At 40.2% G+C, this 19,847-nt stretch overlaps 1 protein-coding gene across 1 annotated transcript; it reads left to right on the top strand.

Moving 5' to 3' along the window:
* Positions 1 to 2,967: 2,967 nt before the first annotated feature.
* Positions 2,968 to 18,015, top strand: GPRC6A (G protein-coupled receptor class C group 6 member A). The gene is made up of 6 exons (XM_054023500.1): positions 2,968 to 3,161; positions 8,508 to 8,811; positions 10,984 to 11,811; positions 13,306 to 13,518; positions 14,625 to 14,748; positions 16,055 to 18,015. Exons 1-6 carry the CDS (start codon positions 2,968 to 2,970, stop codon positions 17,176 to 17,178), a joined length of 2,787 nt encoding a protein of 928 aa, XP_053879475.1. The 3' UTR covers positions 17,179 to 18,015.
* The last annotated feature ends 1,832 nt before the right edge of the window (positions 18,016 to 19,847 follow it).

Below are 19,847 nucleotides of genomic sequence, written 5' to 3' on the forward strand. Positions count from 1 at the left end.
CCTTTTTATGGCAAAGTCATTAATAAAAATATTGACTAAGATTGGTTGCAAGACCCATCCTTGAGGAACTCCACTGGTAACCTCCCTCTAGCCTGATAATCCACGTTTCAACACAACCCATTGCCTCTTCCTCTTTACTCAGTTCCTAGTCCACCTGGCATTTATTCCAGCGTCCAAGACAGGAGCTGTGCCCACCCTCTCCCAGAGAAGGCACTAGAGAGTTATCGCCTACTACTGTATCCCATCACATTGAGGACTCCAAAAGGATACCAAGGCAGTGAACTGACCTGAGAATTGGAGATCAGATGTCTTCTTTAACTAATTCCCTTAATTTCCCAAAGTCTGCCCTTTTGAAATCAAAACTCATAGTTGATGAACTGATTTTGATTATCATTCCATTTCATTTAATTGAATCAACTCATGGTGTAAATCAAGAGCAATACCAGTGAAATAACTAGAGTTAAAGCAATGTAAAACTGGTAAAAGTGAGACTCTGCCCATCTGTGTTTGCCATAAGCACTTTAGAAATTGCAGTCTGCTGTCGTTATAGGCCATGAACAGGCAGTCTGAATATAAGATGGAAAGAGGGAAGGCAGCTGATGAGAGCGAGGCAAACTATGTGACATTATATAATAAAGAATGAGGTAGACTGCTGACTTTGGTGGAGATTAACATGCATATTTGCCACTGGAAACTAAAACCAACTATCAATATTGTGAATGGAGATTTTTAAGAGGCTAGCGAGAAGGCTGAAACTAAGCCTATGAGTTCAAATTGAATATACAAAGTGCATCCTGTTTAAGTCTTTATGTCAGCAAGGAAAAGGTGATTGCTTAGCTGAATATGTCTGCTATGTAAAAAAACAACATTCTTATATTACAGTTGCATTTGATCAACACCTAGTTGAACCAATTCTCTTCATAGTGATTTGGCACTCTACCAAAATAGGCAGTGTATTGAGAAGTTATTGTGAAGATATAAAAATAAGTTTGCCAATGTCAAGAAAAATCAAGTCTGATGAGTTTTATCTACTCTGTAACCTAAGGCTATGGTGCTGTCTGTGCAGTAGCATCACTTGGATACTGATCCACAGGAAGTAGGATAATGAGTAGTTGTGATACATTAACAGAAAGCAACCATATGCTAATGATTAATATTTCTTTATCAAAAATAGCCTTTTTAAAAGAAAATTTCATCAAAAATGATGTTCTACATTTTATGAGGTTTATGAAAACTGACAAGCCAAAATTTGTTTTTTTCCCCCTCTTAGCCCATTTCCCCCCTTTTCAGAATGGAAAAGAAGTGGTGAAAAAAGGTGGAGAAAGAGAGGGAAAACTGAAAATCAAAAATTTTAAATAAAAACATTTTGTGAACTAAATTGAAAAAAAAATCAGTTCTGTTTCCACAACCTTGAAATGAGCATATTTTCAAAGTTTTCAAAAGTTGTCATGATTTATTTATTTATTTATTTTCCCCATCTCTACTACCAATATACAAATGGCCAAAAATTCTAGAAAGTGGAATGTATGAAACCTCCTCCTCCTCCTTCTGACACCCCTTCATCGGAGCACCCTACATTTGGGGCTCACCAGAATTTTGAGGGGACAGGGCCACCTGAAGCTGGGTAGAGCCAAGAAACAACCTTTTTAGGTCTCATTAATTCATCCCCAGGGTATATGGCCTCCTTGGCAACCTGAGGATTTTCTGACAGAAAAGCTTTCCAAAATTAATGCTACTGTTTGCAGCATACATTTCTCCGTGACTTTTCCCAGAGAGCAAGGATTAGGCCACAACAACAGATTGAAACCATTGGCAGTGTAACTACTCCGAGAATTATGGTGGGAAAAACAAAATCTGGGCTGCCACTCCAAATATTGGTCCAATAATGCCCTCCTCACAAAAACTCCATGGAAGGCCCAGAAAATTCAGGACAGAGTTTCAAAATGAACCTGCTCGTCTGTTTTTTTCACAGTCATGGGCAATTATTGATGGTAGCAACATTTACACAGAGGCTCAGTGTCTCTGTGCGTACAGTTGGCGACTTATCAGCATGAAGTGGGATTCCATTTGATATAGTCCTGTGGATTTGGCAGGAAGTGTTGTTGCTGAAAGTGGCTATTCCTTGCCAATCACAAATCAGAGCCATCATGTTCATGGAGATTATTTCTGCAGAGTCAAATGGAGAGGAGATGTTACACGCATTCCTTCTAACAAAATATAGCTCAGACCAGCTTGTTTTTCACTGATTTATTGCCTTTCAGGCTCAAAAAGCAGAGGGCATGATCTGGCCCTTTACTTACTCAGCACATGCTCCAAAGCCCATTGAAGTCAATGGGAGCTTGGCTTTGGATCCAGCCCATCCAAACGTATATTTTATACCAAGATATTAAAAAGTTCTCAGAAAATGGCTGTGAGGAAATGCAGTCTGGAGACAACTTCTTTCAGGGCCTGCTCCAAAGCCCATTGGAGTCAATGGGACTCTTTCCAATATCTTCAATGGGTTTTAGATCCGGCCTTTAAAGCTTTTTGTGGCAAAATTGTGGATATGGTATTTCTACTAGTATTTTCCACGGTTTGATATTCATATGCCTTAGGTTAGAAGATATTCAGGATATGCTTTTGACAGAGTATCCCAAATGTACATCAAAATATTTGACATATGTTTCATATACAGCCCAACAATATATTACTGTAAGTACACAGAATTTTTGTGCCCAACATCCCATCTATTTTAATAAATCTATTTCAGGGCTCTCACTCAGCTGTTTGTAGGAGTATTGCATTAGTGGCATCAGGGAAATAACATGAGCCTTTTGAACTAAACACAGGCATCTGGTGAGGTGTGACTAGCTTTCAGTGCAGCCCTTTTCCTTTGCTGCTGTTTACAGGTGAAATAGGAACAGTGTTGTTGGCACTGTAGCTAGCTTAATTGACTCAAGGCAGCTAGTAAGCAAGTGAAACAGAAACATGGCATTAGTTGGTTTGTTGATCCCCTGCTTTGTGATCAGCTTTGATGTCACCCACTCTTGCCAGAATGCTGACAATTTTGTGGGTGCCAGTTCTCCCGGGGACATTGTCATTGGAGGTCTGTTTGCAGTTCATGGCAAAATGCTACATCCAGAAGAACACCCCATGAGACCAGTGATTCAGAATTGTGCTGGGTGAGTAACATTGCAAATAATACAAATGAAATACAAGATGATATCACTGGAACCACTCATGAGCAGACATAAAAAATGCTTGATAAATTGCATTTCTGAATAATTATTTATTAAAAACAGGTTAGTCTTGTGAACCCTCCCAGTAAGGGGGGGAGGGGTGTGCAGAGCACAGAGTAGTGTAATAATATGCTCCCCAGAAGATACTGTGACCAGCTGAACTTGGGGGTGACTCTTCCTCTGATCACCTGGATCTATTTACCCCTAGAAGCAAATGGCATTGGAGGTTGGGGATGAGTAATCTTTTTCATTTCAATTATCATTTTAGCTCTGATTTGTTTTTATTTGCCTAAACAGTACCCTACTGTATTATTATTTATTATCAGTAGTGCCTAAGAACCCTAGTCCTGGACCAGTGCCGCACTGTGTTGGGGCCCTGTACAAACACAGAACAAATAGACCTCATAAAATTTAGAAAATCATTTTTGATTAAATATTCTTTTAAAAAGGCTATCAGTGTAAATAGGATAGGATCTGAGGCTAAAATAGGGAAAGAACAAGTAGTCAAGTTAGATGTCTTCAACTTGGCAGAGCCTGACAAAATACATCCTAGACTGCTTAAGGAACTGGCCGAAGAGATCTCTGAGCCATTAGCAATTATCTTTGAGAGCTCACAGAGGATGGGAGAGATCCCAAAGGACTGGAAAATTATCTATCTATAAAAAGGGAAATAAGGACACAGGGAATTATAGACCAGTCATCTTAACTTTGGTATCTAGAAAGATAATGGAACAAATAATCAATAGTCAAACAATCTATTTGTAAGCATCTAGAAGATAATAAGGTAATAAGTAACAGTGAACATGAATTGATCAAGAATAAATCATGTTAAACCAACCTAATAATCTTCTTTGACAGGGTAACAAATCTTGTGGATGGGAGTGGGGGAAAGCAGTAGATAATATGATATTTCTCAACTGTGGTAAGGTTTTTGATACTGTCTCACCTAACCTGTTCACAGGGCCGGCTCTGGCTTTTTTGCTGCCCCAAACAAAAAGAAAAAAAAAAATCTGCGGCGCGGCTGGAGTGGCAAAGCAGGAAAAAGAAAAAAAAAAAAAACGCAGCGCGGCCGGAGCCAGGGTGCAGGGGGATTCCCTGCACTGCAGACGTGCCCTGGCTAGCGGGGGGGGAGGGAGAGGGAGCAGGAGGAGAGAGAGAAGGGGGGCGGCCAGGGCTTCAGTGGGGCACTCGCCATGTGGCCCTGACCGCTGCGCCGCCTGCCGAGAGGGCTCCGCGCCGCTCCGGTCGACGGGGAGGGAAGGACCTGGGCTGCCCTGCCGGGCTTGCTACAGACCTGGCACCAGCTGGGGCAGACAGAGTGCGCAGCCCACTCCTAGCAGGGTGCTCCCCTCCTCCGCGCTACCGCCCCCTACAGGGCGGCCGGAGCGGCGAACAACAACAAAAAAAAGCGGCTGTGCTGCCCTAGGATTGGGCGGAATGCCGCCCCGTAGAATCTGCCACCCCAAGCACGAGCTTGCTCGGCTGGTGCCTGGAGCCGGCCCTGCCTGTTCATAAGCAAACAAGAGAAATACAGCCTAGACAAACCTACTATAAGGTGGGTGCACAACTGGTTGGAAAACCGTACTCAGAGAGTAGTTATCAACAGTTCACAGTCAAGCTGGAAGGGCATATCAAGGGGTGTGTGCAGGGAGTATCTTGTATCCAGTTCTATTCAATATCTTAATTTGGATAATGGCACAGAGAGTATACATATAAAGTTTGCAGATGATACCAAGCTGGGAGGAGTTGCAAGTGCTTTGGAGCACAGGATTAGAATTCAAAATGATCCTGACAAACTAGAGAAATGGTCTGAAATAAATAGGATGAAATTCAATAAAGACAAATGCAAAGTACTACACATAGGAAAGAATAATCAATTACACAAATACAAAATGGGAAATGATTGCCTAGGAAGTAGTACTGCAGAAAAGGATCTGGGGTTATTGTGGGTCACAAACTGAATATGTTGCCACAATGTAATAGTGTTGCAATAAAAGCAAACATCATTCTGGGATGTATTATCAGGAGAGTTGTAAGTAAGACACAAGAAGTAATTCTTCCACTCTATTCAGGACTGATAAGACCTCAGCTGGTATACTGTGTCCATTTCTGGGTACCACACTTTGGGAAAGATATGTACAAGTTAGAGAAGAGTCCAGAGAAGAGCAACAAAAATTATTAAAGGGTTAGAAAACATTACTTATGAGGAAAGATTGGGGAGGGGGAGGTATTTTTAGGCTGGAGAAGAGAAGACATGAAAGTACATAACAGTTTGTTATAAAGCGGAGGGTGATAAATTGTTCTTCTTATCTACTGAGGACAGGACAAGAAGTAATGGGCTTAAATTGTAGCCAGGGAGATTTGGGTTAGACATTAGGGTAATTAAGCACTGGAACAAATTACCTTGGGAGGTTGTGGAATCACCATTGGAGGTTTTTAAGAATACAGTCTTAAGTATGTATTTTAACAATACATGTCAGGAACGGTCTACTAGGAGTATTATGAATAGGACATTAACAAACAGCAAAATAAATGCATAAATTAGGTAGCTGTTTGAAGTGTGTAAAATTATAATCCATTTTCACGTGAAAAAATATGTATTTGAAATACAAATAATGTGTGTTTGAAACATAAAGTATTAGTTTTTTTCTTTATCATTTATACATTCAAAATGAGATCCTTGAAATAGTATTTTGTTGAATTTCATAAAAGACCCAGGGTGGGATTTTGAAGAGTACCTAATGAATTAGGAGCAATGGCTTTTAATGGGACAAGTGATCCTAACTCACTTAGGTATTTTTCAAAATTCTGCCCCAAATCTATAGCCAGATACTGAAGCTCTTCATTAATCAAAGTTCTCAGTGGGTACTTTTGCTGAATAAGGACTGAGCAAGGATATTAAGATTTGGACTGCAAAAGTGAAAATCATAGAATCATAGAACTGCAAGGGACCTCAATAGGTCATCTACTCCAGTCCCCTGCACTGAGGCAGAACTAAGTATTACCTAAACCAGAGGTGGGCAAACTACGGCCCGCGGGCCGGATCCAGCCCGTGAGCCATTTTAAACTGGCCTGGGGTGCAGGATTGGGGGACGCACCACGGGGCTCCCAGAAGCTGTGGCATGGCCCTGCTCCATCTCCTATGCGCTCCAATGGCCCCGCTACAATGGGAAATGTAGGGGCGGTGCCTGCAGACGGGGCAGCATGCAGAGTCGCCTGGCCGCACCTCTGTGTAGGTGCTGGAGAAGGAACATGCTGCTACTTCCGGGAGCCACTTGAGGTAAGCGCTGCTCAGAACCTGCATCCCTGCGCCTCTCCGCATGCCCCAGCCCTGATCTCCCTCCCGCCCTCCAAACCCCTCAATCCCAGCCCAGAGCACCATCCGACACCCAAAACCTCTCATCCCCAGCCCCACCCCAGAGCCCACACCCTCAACCAGAGCCCTCACCCCCTCCTGCACCCCAACCCCAATTTTGTGAGCATTAATGGCCCGCCATACAATTTCTATTCCCAGATGTGGCCCTCGGGCCAAAAAGTTTGCCCACCCCTGTCCTAGTAGCTGTTTATGACTACAACTTTGTCAGACACAGTGGTTTTCCTGCATGCTTTTTTTTAAAATCCTAGTACAAACCCTCAGTTCTCACTTTGAGTTTTGGGTTCAAAGGAACACAAAATCTGAAAGTGCAAATCAGTTGAAATATTCAGGTGTCACCTGGTTTTGCATCACAATTAGACAAAATTGCAAATTTTGAGCAATTTTGATGCAAAATCATAAATTCATAGATTCATAGATTCTAGGGCTGGAAGGGACCTCGAGAGGACATCAAGTCCAGTCCCCTGCCCTCATGGCAGGACCAAATACTGTCTAGACCATCCCTGATATACATTTACTCTTAAATATCTCCAGAGAAGATTTCACAACCTCCCTAGGCAGTTTATTCCAGTGTTTAACCACCCTGACAGTTAGGAACTTTTTCCTAATGTCCAACCTAAACCTCCCTTGCTGCAGTTTAAGCCCACTGCTTCTTGTTCTATCCTTAGAGGCTAAAATGAACAAGTTTTCTCCCTCTTCCTTATGACACCTTTTAGATACCTGAAAACTGCTAGCATGTACCCTCTCAGTCTTCTCTTTTTCAAACTGAACAAACCCAATTATTTCAGCCTTCCTTCATAGGTCATGTTCTCTAGACCTTTAATCATTCTTTTTGTTCTTCTCTGGACCCTCTCCAATTTCTCCACATCTTTCATAAATTGCTCCACTTGAAATTGATTCCAGCTTCACTTAAAGCCTTGTGAACCTTACAGAACCTTGGCCAAGTGTGGAGATGAAGTAGTCTTATTGTGAATATTTTGTACATCTCTACTTATGATTAAGGGTCTGATCCAATGAGAATCTTTCCACTGACTTCAATGGGCTTTGGATCAGGCCCTAAGAGCATCCACCCAAATGCTATATGGGTTTCAGATTATAGTCTCAGAAATGTTTATTTCCCTAGAGTCTTTTCTCTTTCTGTTTAAGACCATAAGAACATTACTGCTGCCACACTAGGTTAAACCGATGGTCCACCTAGCCCAGTATCCTGTCTCGGACAGTGGCCAGTACCAGAGGTTCTGGGGCACTCAAAGATCAGGGTAATTTTGGAGAGATTCATCCCTGTCTTCCCCTCCTGGCTTCTAGCTGTCAGAGATTTAGGGTTGCCCAAAGCATGGGGTTACATCCCTGACCATCTGGCTAATAGCCATTGATGGACCTATTCTCCATGAACTTATCTAGCTCTTTTTTGAACAGTTATATTTTTGGCCATTACAACATCCCACAGCAATAAGTCCCACAGGTTAATTGTGCATTGTATGAAAAAGTACTTCCTCTTCAGGTGTATGTTAAAGGAAAATGCTTCAAATGGAAAATTATGGCCAAATTCTCAGGTGATGTACATTAGCAGAGAGCTCTGAATTCGACAGAGCTTTGCTGATTTATACCAGCTGAGGATCTGGCCCATTAATGTATATAGTTTGACAATTGAATAGCAAGGTGTATTCTGCTTCTCCATGACATGCAAATTCTTATTTACATTGTATTAATGGTTTTGTGTTGGCTTCCTAAATCTCACATTTGAATGTGACACAAAATAATCTAAATTTAATATTTTCCCCCAAAACCAAACAAATCACACGTAATAACAATTTTGACATTTCATTTTAGTAAATGTCAGGGGCTAAAGAACTGATTTTGTTCCAGCCTTGATTCTGCAAATCTTTACTTAAAGTAACAATTCTGTTTCATGACAGTTTCGAAATTCAAGTGTTTCTTCAGACTCTTGCGATGATACATGCCATTGAAATGATCAACAATTCAACGCTGTTATCTGGAATTATACTGGGCTATGAAATCTACGACACTTGTGCAGAAGTTACAAAAGCCATGGGAGCAGCTTTGAGGTTCCTGGCTAAATTCAATGCTTCCAAGGACACAGTAGAATACAAGTGTAACTATTCAGACTACATACCAAGAATTAAGGCTGTCATAGGTTCCAGCTACTCTGAAATAGCAATGGCAGTTTCAAGGCTATTGAATTTGCAACTAATCCCACTGGTAAGTTTGGGGCAATATTTTCATTTTGAATAGAGGACCAAATTTAGCAATGGTATAAGCAGGCACTGCCCCAGTTGAAATGAATGATAGTTGCACATGCCTATGCCACAGTTGGATTTGGCCCAAAGATTTGTCTGTTGTCGTCAGGAATCAAAGAGGGAAAGTGCTTCCAGTGCTGACACTGCAGTCACTCTCTTTCAGTTATTCAATGGAAGGACATAAAGCAAGAGCTCTGAAGGGAGTTGTTTATTTGCCCTCTAAACCACAGAGCAGTGGTACATGATGATTTGGCCCCATCTGTCTAACTAGAAGGGCTGGGGAAACTGAGGGCCTGATCCAAAGCCCACTGAAGTCAGTGGGTGTCTTACTTGGTCTGGGGTGACTGTGTTAGCGTCTTGTCCTGTGCTGAAAAAAGACGAAGATCTAGTTTGGGGATAAATCTGGAAATTCTCCTCTCCCACTCCGTAGAGCATCCAAGGATTGGTGGAGCACATGGTGCCCAAGCCACATCCTCACTGCAGCCAAATATCCTTCTCCATCCCTGACATGGAAGCCGTGAAACTGGAATGTTTAAATTTAGGCACATGCTTCAGTACCTGCCTTTGGAATGCTCCAGTGTTGCAAAAGGGGTGGAGTTGAGGGCCAAGATCTAGTCCTGAATATACTGCTAACAGTACGGAACACATCACTTTGACTATATGGTAGGACATAGTAATTAGAGAGATGGGAAAAAGACATATAAGATCACTAAATCTCTCCTTCTGCAATGATAGGAAGGGAGCATGCTCTCCAACTCCCTTATTAGGCATGTAACAGATATTAAACTGATCCTAAACTTGATCTTAATCAAAAGGCAGGTTATAGGAACAAGTCATACATTGGCACAGGGAGATGGGAAAGATGACCTAATAGAAGCTTTTCCCATCACTAATTTCTATAATCAGCTAACAACAATAATAGTTGGTATCAACCAGCCTGGTCATCCTTCCCTTGTTGGCAAGTTTGTATTTATTTTTGACAGTTAAGATGCCAAGGAGTACAGGGAATATGTGCAAAGGAAAATCCACAAAGACAAACAGAGATTAAAAGTTACTTTGGTTTAAGTTAAACTTTTCCACTCATAGATATCTGAGTTATATTCCATGGAATCAGTGCATCAACTAGTTATAATAAAATAATAAAATAATAAAATAATAATAATAATAATAATAATAATAAATTTATTATTTATTATAACTAGTTTTATAAAAGAGTTTGTCTCACTCTTTCTGGAACTACACTTTCCAACTATTTGCTACTATTTTCCCAGGGACGTTCCTCCAGTAGATATTAAGATTGTATTTTTTTTTAATTAATTGAAGTTCTGATAAATGAATCTGTATCTGTGCAAACAGTTGTGCCAGGCTTGGTGATAGTGTTGCCCTACAAAGACTAAGGATATCAACAGTTTGAACAGTAACTATTTGAATACTTCAAAAAATTTTGATTAATGTTTTTTTAATAGCAGGTTGATGTCATCTGAACAAAGTTTATCTGTAAAATAAAATGACAGTACTGGCATAGTTGTCATTTCTTCTTTTAAAACCAGATCCTCAGCTATCATTAAGATCGCTCTGTGCCACCAGAGTAGGACAAAGGACCAGAACCGTAAAGGTATTAAGATGCCTAAAGATGCAGATAGGTGACTAGGCACTGTTGAAAATCCCACTAGGCACCTGTCTGCATCTTTAGTTCCCTAAATACCTTTATGAATCTGGCCCAGAGTCCTCACACCAGCCCTAAATAGTCAGCTGATCTTTCCCCTGACATAGAGGAATCCTCAGCTGGCTTTGTATCACCCAAGCCAATTGTCTAGCATACTGGGGAATGTTGGGGACAGCAAAGAGATAGGGAGGAGGGAGGTTCAGGTCATGACAGGGTGGATGTGGAGTGTGATGAACTGGGTGATCCCGGGCTGCTGGGAATGTCTCTGAAGCCCCCAGCCAGCCCCAGGATTGGGGGAGGCAGAAAGATGGCTTAAAGCCACCTTTGCCTCTCCCACGCACAGCTGCATCAGGCTCAAACTTGGCACACCTGAGGATTAAACCTTTAGTACAAAGCACAGCTTTGGATCTCTTGGCATCTACTCAGAATTCACAGTTTCTGTAACTGAAATATTCTGTCCCTTCCTAGGTTAGTCACGCATCAAGTGCTGAAATCCTCAGTGACAAAATCCGCTTTCCTTCCTTCTTACGCACTGTGCCTAGTGATATTTATCAGACACGAGCAATGGCCCGCTTGATCCACAGGTCTGGATGGAACTGGATTGGATTAATAGCCACCGATGATGACTATGGGCGATCTGCTTTGGAAAGCTTTGGGATACAGGCCATGGCGAACAATGTTTGTATCGCTTTTAAAGAAATGTTGCCAGCCTATCTCTCTGATGGCACCATTAATGCCAAAGTTAATCAAGCACTTGAGAAGATTGTCCAGGAAACCAGGGTAAATGTAATCGTTGTCTTTCTCAGACAATTCCACGTGACGAAACTATTTCGAAAAGCAATTGAGAGGAACATACATAAAATCTGGATTGCAAGTGATAACTGGTCAGCTGCCGTCAAGATTACTACCATTCCCAATATCAAGCACCTTGGAACAGTCGTGGGATTTGCATACAAAAGTGAAAACCTTTCTACATTTCATGACTTCTTGAAAACCCTGCATTTGCAACCCACTGAAAACAACATGTTCTTAAAAGAATATAGTGTGCTTTTGTTAACCTGTGCACATGTGGAGGACCAGGATTTGAACAAGTGCATTTCAAATTATTCTCAGGAGAATTTGATCTACCAGGCTGGGATACGCAGTCAGATCTGGAGAGATGATTTTCTGAGGGCCAACATTGAACCAGGATTTATCCAGAGTACTATGCTCGCAGTCCACGCTATTGCATATGCTGTACGGGAGCAGTGCAAAGACAGAGACTGCAAGAATCCTGTTGCTTTTGCCCCCTGGGAAGTACGTTTATGATACTTCTGCATTTCCTCCTCTATGAACAGCATTCATTCCCTAGTTCTTCTTTGTTACCGATATTCACTAGCTGTGCACTTCTGTCCTCTTGTTACTGTGTAACCTACTCTTTCCCACCAGAAACCTGTTCCCTGAATTGAGGCACATGGGTACATGTTTAGTCCTTCCTTCACCACTGCTATGCCAATTTAAACCAAAGTTTGTATACTAGAGATTGGTCAGACATCTTAGATACAATCAGAACAATCTAATCAATCTATTTTTAAGACGTTAAACAGCCACTACTTTAGTATCTGAACATCTCCGAGGTACTAAAGACCCAGAGGCTGCATACCAATTTAACAATATGCAGTGGATGCTCTTGATAGACAGGATTATTAGAGAAGAAAGAAGTTCTTCAAAGCATTTCCCACTTCCTCCCAACATTACCTCCATCTTGCCTGGGTTCAGTTGTCTTTCATCTGACATGAACCTTCACCTGAAAGTCAAACTGAAGCAAACCATTCTTTTGAATGTGTATGTGTTAATCTTGATTTTACATTGGAGTGAATGACAGGAAAAGCAGGCCCTGGTATCTTTGGGATGGGTGAAGTATTCTGCCTAATACCCATCTGTTTTGGGGGGTGGGTGGAGTGGGGAAAGAGCAGGAGAAATCAGACAAATAAACCTGATGTGACCTTTTACCGAAGTACCTGGTCAGGCCTATTCACTTCTACACACTTTTACTGAGATAGTTAAACAAAGGTCATTTAAAAGGCAAACAAACTCTGAAGCACCCTGACCTGTTGTGACCTGTTATCCCAGGGCAGGGCAGGTCAAACCAAGATAGAGGGTTTTTGTATAAGAAAATGTAATGACTTGAAAGGCTGTTAACTTCAAAATTCCCTCTCAGCCCCATCCTGTAACCATGGCATTAGATGACTTGTTTTAATCAGAGTCATAGTTGAAAAATGTTAGAATTGGACATGGATCTGAACAATCCCAGAGCTTTGGGAGAGTTTGGATCTGGATCCATATCTGAGTCTAAACTCTGTCCATCTACCTCAGATACAGCTGAACAATAATGGCTGGCATCAGCCAGAATAAGGTCTGTACAAGAGGATTGTTCTTGAAGGCCTTCTCCATTGCTTGTCAGCAGGACCTTCTCCTTTCCTCATTGTACCAAATTGTCACATGCTGGATAGGCAATAACATGAGCATTTGTGTGATTATATAAAGTAATGATAAGAAAACTGCTTTTAATGTATATACGCCAAAAGGGACCTGTATGATTGTCTTGTTTGGCCTCCTGCCTAATGTAATTCTATGGCCTGTGTTATGTAGGTCATATGAGATGATCATAATGGTTCCTTCTGATTTTAAGATTTTTATGTTCCTAAAAGCAGTATATCTTATCTTTATGCAATCATATAAATGATAAACTAGATCCATTTTACCAAACTGAAAGGAAATTGATGTGTTTGCTTATTTTTACTGCTACAGCTGCTTGAAGAACTTAAAAAAGTAACATTCAATGACAATGAAAAAGAAGTTCACTTTGATGCCAAAGGAGACCTTAACATGGGATATGATGTACTTCTCTGGAAGGAAATCAGTGGCCACATGGTGATCACTGAGATAGCAGAATATGACCTGCAGAAAGATGACTTTATCTTCAAGGATGAGGAGAAAGAAATGGAGTTTCTGAATTTAAAGGTATCTGGAGGACACACTGTGTTTGTACTGTAAAATGTGAAAGTGTTAGTGAACAAAATATGGTTTGGGAAGTTTGTTCCATGCCCTTGCCCTTCTCCTGCAGAATATAGCACTTGGGGTATGTATTTACTATTCTCCTCACATGTACTTAGTATTATTAGTGAAGACTCCTCCCGGACGTCATGGTTCAAATGCTCCATTACTTTAGAGACAGATTCTGCCACTCTGGTTTACTCTGACTAATACCTTGATCTGCGAGTGGTCTCAATTATTTCAATTGAAGCATTGCTGAGATCCAGCGCCTCCTATAGATGCTTTCCTATTGGACAATTTACAAATTACATCTGTCCTAAGACTTCTATTGAATAACTTGATAGTGTGGTTCTAATTTAAAAAGTAATTATGTAGAAAGGTCAACTTCCTATGCAACGCATCTATTCTTTTTATTTATGGTCACTTTAGTGACAAAAATAAACCTTTGTTGCTCTTTGCTTCTACTAGCCTTGCAGAGTCAACACAGCTAAAAGAGAGTGTGCTAAAATTATGTTCCTTCTGGTGCCTTATCGATAGAACTGTTGTCCAACCCCATTGCTGTTTTGGGGGATTGTGTGGGAAACAATCCCAATCAGTTACACCTGGGCAACATTATTATCTTCAGTGGAGTTGCACAGATGACACTGAGGGCAAAATTTGATTGCCCAGCTGTGATTGAACACCTAATCTGATATAAAACCTTTATTACTGGTGATGATGCAAAAGAAAGTACTCAAAGGTCAGATTCAGGGTTAAATTTTCAAAAGCATCAAAATGACTTAGAAGCCCAAGTCCCATTTTCAAAAATGACTTATGGGATTTGCGAAGTTATCAGTTAGAAACTCCCCCATATTTTAATTGTAAAATGAATACATATAGAAAGTATTGAGACAATAAACATGGAGCCCTACAATGCAATGTTCACAGAGTCATTTGTAGGTTGTATTAAAATGCTGTTTAATAGCAAAGAGTTTGATCAAACCGTAGAATGACCCGAGTGATTTTATTTTAAATGGGAGATGTTCTAGTTATGCCTAGTTTGTGTTTTGTTTGTTTTCTCCATAACATTGCAGAAAATTAAATCAACATGCTCAACGAACTGTAGACCAGGGGAAATGAAGAAGGTTTCAGCAAGTCCACACACATGCTGCTATGAGTGTGTGAACTGCCCAGAAGACCATTATACTAATCAGACAGGTAATGAATTATGATCCAAATAAAGCATTTGTTTTATTCATGTACAGTATATGCTTTGGAAATCTGGAAAAAACTTGTAATGAGATAAATATATTTGTCTACATTCAGTGCCCTAAATACACAGGGCAGGAGTATTCAGCACACAACTCAGTTCACAGGGCAGGAGTATTCAGCACACAACTCAGTTCACATTTTTCTTTTAAATCAGTTCTTCCAAAGCTAAGGTGATTAGATGCCCCAATTCACTGGGTTTGTTCTGGGATTGTGAGACAGTCCTGCTACCATATATGGTTCTGTTTAAGGTAGAAATGGCTTGAACCCAAAATCTGGATCCAAACACCCTTGAACTTTAAGAAAATTCAGATCCAGATTCAAACTGACCCTTTATCTAACCTTACCTCTCTAATGGACTGAATCAAACCTCCAATCCAAATAGCCCCAAATTTAGGATCTGATTCTACAACTGGATCCATGTAAGTGGAGGTTTATTGACTTCACTGAGGCACTATTTGGGCACAGGGCATTGATTACGTGGATCCAATGATAGGATTAGGGCCTAAGTTTGCATCTCTGGATCACTTCTCCTTAAAACTAGAACTGGGTCCTCCTAGTCATTCTGCAGTACATCCATTTCAATATAAGTACTGTGAGTATTAGTTTTGGTTACCAAACACGTTTTGTCTATAATGGGAGTACTGTCAGGTTAGGGTATACAATAATATCTCCTAGATGCACGTAGGATGAGGACTTCAATACTGCCTTCAGTACCAATACCTAGTTTTAATAAAGCTTTTAAAAATGGGGAGTGAAGAGTAGAAGAGGGAAAGGAAAAACGTGGTCTTAAGAAATTGTTCAATACCATATGATAGCAACCAGCAGTAAACTACATTCCACCCTCTTTTTATGCTGATCATAGAAACCAAAGCATTTGCAAAATTTCTCTGCAAAGAATTTTACAGATATCTTCAACAGAGCTGTGCCAAAAGGTAGCCCAGTTACAATAAAGTTAGACTTTTAAAGGGCAAACTACAGTAGTGTCTGTCCTCACTATTGTATTTTAAAAAGGTGTCCGTAAAATGAAAGTTACTGTAGGGTATTCAGAAGTTTCCCACACAGTAGAAATAGAATTTCTAAAGGAATTATAGTTCCAAGTATCCAGGAGGTAATAGGTTTAATTTAAAGGATATTATTTTGGGTCCCAGATAAAACAACATTTGTCCTGTTCTAGAGCTCAGAACAAACCCTCTATCTCTGATAATTGGCCTACTTTGGGCTTGCTCAGTAAACTCCACTTCTCTCCTTTTAGATATGGATTACTGCTTTCTGTGCAACAACAAAACTCACTGGTCGCCTGTGAACAGTACTACATGCTACAAAAAGACAGTTGAATACCTCAGCTGGAATGACTGGTTTGCTATTTTGCTAATAATCCTCTCTGGCCTTGGAGTTGTGTTGATTTTTGCAATTAGCACAATATTTACTAGAAACCTGGATACCCCTGTCGTAAAGGCATCAGGTGGTTTAACTGTTTGTTATGTTATTCTCCTCTGCCACTTCTTCATTTTTGCTAGCACTGTTTTTTTCATTGGTGAGCCGAGGGAATTCAAATGCAAAACCCGGCAAGCTTTCTTTGGCATCAGCTTTGCACTCTGCATCTCGTGTATTTTAATGAAGTCACTGAAAATTTTACTTGCCTTCAGCTTTGATCCAAAATTACAGAATTTTCTGAAGTGTCTCTACAAACCTGTTCCTATTGTGGTCACCTGCACCGGAATTCAAGTTGTCATTTGCACTTTTTGGGTAATATTTAGAAGCCCTTTTGTTGAGCAAAATTTCTTTATTCGAAGAGTTATTATACTGGAATGTAATGAAGGTTCTATTGTGGCTTTTGGGGTCATGTTAGGCTACATAGCTGCTCTGGCCTTTATTTGCTTCATATTTGCCTTTAAAGGCAGGAAATTACCTGAGAATTACAATGAAGCTAAATTTATAACCTTTGGCATGCTCATTTACTTCATAGCTTGGATTACATTCATCCCTGTCTATACAACTACGTTTGGTAAATACCGGCCAGCAGTTGAGATCACTGTTATTTTAATATCAAATTATGGAATTCTATGCTGCACCTTCCTTCCTAAGTGCTACATCATTCTTTATAAGCAAGAAACAAACACAAAATCTGCATTTCTCAAAATAATTTACAACTATTCTTCCAAAAGTGCAGGCTGCCTTACGGTTAGCCAAATTTCTTTGGCGTCTAACTGTACAGCCCCCCAGTATCCCATCACAAACTCTTGCTGTAAATCTGAAAAAACCTCTGTGAATGGCACCTGCCACTTTGAAGTCTCCAAACATAGTCTGATAAGAGAGAACGTTCCTCCGAAAAATACCACTGGGACAATATCAAGGAAGAGATTGTCTAGCATATGACTGTGTGGCATTGGAGCAGCTAGATAGGGAAAGAGTAATTTCAGTAAGCCAGCTCTTCTCCAGGTCTCCTGTCCCTTGGCTCTCCCCAAGGCCCTGTCCAGCCCACAAGGGATGTGGTCTTCTAGGATGCATTAACAGCTGCACATTGGCATGACAATTCAGGAGAAGGCCAAAAAAATAAATAAAAAAAACCAACACAAAAACTAATCACCAGCAACCATCACATCCTATCCTCAGGCAGAAAGAGGAGAGTGAAAGTGCTCAGACGCCAGGGTGATAAGTAACTAAAAAGACAGACTTGTATCAAAAAGAAAGCCTTCCCCACAGTTCTGTGTCTGCATTTATTGTCAGTCCCTTTCTCTCCCCCAAATCCTCCCACACAGACTGTAGCTCCCATGCATGAGGAGGGAAGAATATGTCAAGAGAACCTGTCCCAGATTGCTTGTCCAGAGGTGTCATCTTTCTCCAAATAAGGAAACTCTGTGTTAAAACATGAGTTTTACTTACTTCAACACTAAAGAATTCCCCCATCTCATTTGGATAAATCATTCAATGGCTGGGATCAATGAAAAATGTCATGAAAATTTTAGCTTTTATAATACTAGTAAAGAAGTCTTGAAAGAAAAATGACAATGAACTCTTTCTGACACCAAGCAACAGCACAACGTTTGACTGATATTAAATAAGATTGTAAAGAATAGTTGGTTAGTTATGCCATTAACCTGCAAAATTGGAAAATATCACTTTATATTTTTACTTCTATGCAATGGTAGTCCAGAATTTCACAGATTTAAATAGAGGGTCCTGTGGCACCTTTGAGACTAACAGAAGTATTGGGAGCATAAGCTTTCGTGGGTAAGAACCTCACTTCTTCAGATGCAAGAAGTGAGGTTCTTACCCACGAAAGCTTATGCTCCCAATACTTCTGTTAGTCTCAAAGGTGCCACAGGACCCTCTGTTGCTTTTTACAGATTCAGACTAACACGGCTACCCCTCTGATACTTGACAGATTTAAATATAACTTTTGGATAGTGGGCCTCACTCTCACTTATACCAGCATAAATCATAAGTAACTTGAAGACAAGGAAGATCAAAATCAGGCCCATTGATTCCAGTGTCATTTTACTTACATCTCTATTAGCAATCTACTAAACATGATAATAAATACTTTTATATTATACTTTTGTAGTGTTTTAACAGTGTCTATTAAAACAAACCTTTGATTTTTGTGCTAAAATAGGCAATGCAGTATGTTATTTTTCTTATTATAGATCACTTTCAACTATAAGCCTATACAACACAGTGATTTTGATACAAAAATGTGCACTCATTTATAATGAGTGTGAATTATACAGGTGCAACTTATGTACAGGAATGAGCAGTTGTGCGTATAATTTCTGAGCCTGATTAAAAGTATATATGTATATATAATTGTATATATGATTGCTGCTCATACATCACAATGTGGTAAGAATTCTGTTCTGAATGTAAAACATTTTGTATTGTAAATCTGAAATTGCTGGAGTTTAGCTGCTTCTGCAACAGCAAAACTCATGAAAAAGAGAGAGACAAAGCTCATGCTGGTCACTTTTTAGCATCTGGCCAGTCAAAGGCATATATGTTGAAGGCCACTGTAGGCATATATGTATGTTGCTTTCAGAAATTTTAAGACTAGGATGTCTTGAACATATAAGGAAATGGTATGATTAATGTCATAAAATGTATTATTTAAAACAGTGTTTGTTTGCTTTATTTTCTTATCTCTCCCTCGGAACTTTTGCTCAGCTTCGAATAAAAAGAATATTTAGCTCCAATTTATTATTAATTATTATTATTACTTGTATTTCCATAGTGCCATGGGACCAGAACCCTATTGTGCTAAGCACCGTACAAACACAGAACAAACACTGTACGAACATAGAAAGCCCCAGCGCTTTCCACCCATACATATCAGTGTATTTTAGGCAAAATATCATATTGTTTAAAAGCTGAATGTGGTTGAGGACAGGGGCAAGGTGTGGGGGTGGGAGCAGGGGGCAGGCCATGAGGCAAAAACACATTAAACCATAGAAAACATAGAAATGTACAGCTAGAAGGGATTTTGAGAGGTCATCTAGTCCACTTCACTGAAGCAGGACGAAGTATAACTAGACCATCCCTGATGGGTGTTGTTCCAACCTATTCTTAAAAACCTCCAATGACAGGGATTCTTCAATCTTTCTTGGAAATCTATTTCAGAGTTTAACTACCTTAGAGTTTGAAAGTTTTTCCTATTACTTAACAAATATCCCTTGCCGCAGATTAAGCCCGTTACTTCTTGTCTGACCTTCAGAGGACATAGAAAACAATTGATCACAGTCCTCTTTATAACAATCCTTAACTTATTTGAAGACTGTTATCAGGTCCCCCCCCCCCCCAGTCTTCTTTTCTCAAGACTAAACATAAGACTTTTCTCATTTCTGTTGCTTTCTTCTGGACTCTCTCCAATTTATCCATATCATCTCTAAAGTGTGGCACTCAGAACTGGACACAGTACTACTGCTGAGGCCTCACCAGTGCTGAGTAGAGTGGGACAATTACCTCCCAGGTATACATATAGCACTACTGTTAATACATCCCAGAATGATATCAGGTTTTTTTGTAACTGCATCACACTGTTGACTCATATT

Source organism: Malaclemys terrapin, chromosome 3, assembly GCF_027887155.1.
Source record: "Malaclemys terrapin pileata isolate rMalTer1 chromosome 3, rMalTer1.hap1, whole genome shotgun sequence".
Taxonomy (NCBI): domain Eukaryota; kingdom Metazoa; phylum Chordata; order Testudines; family Emydidae; genus Malaclemys; species Malaclemys terrapin.

Bases quoted from the DNA above. Each gene is read 5' to 3' on its own strand.
- GPRC6A (XM_054023500.1), top strand. From the start codon at position 2,968: ATGGCATTAGTTGGTTTGTTGATCCCCTGCTTTGTGATCAGCTTTGAT. The intron at 8,812-10,983 runs GTAAGTTTGGGG...GTCCCTTCCTAG, and splicing joins ATTTGCAACTAATCCCACTG to GTTAGTCACGCATCAAGTGC. The intron at 11,812-13,305 runs GTACGTTTATGA...TTACTGCTACAG, and splicing joins TTGCTTTTGCCCCCTGGGAA to CTGCTTGAAGAACTTAAAAA.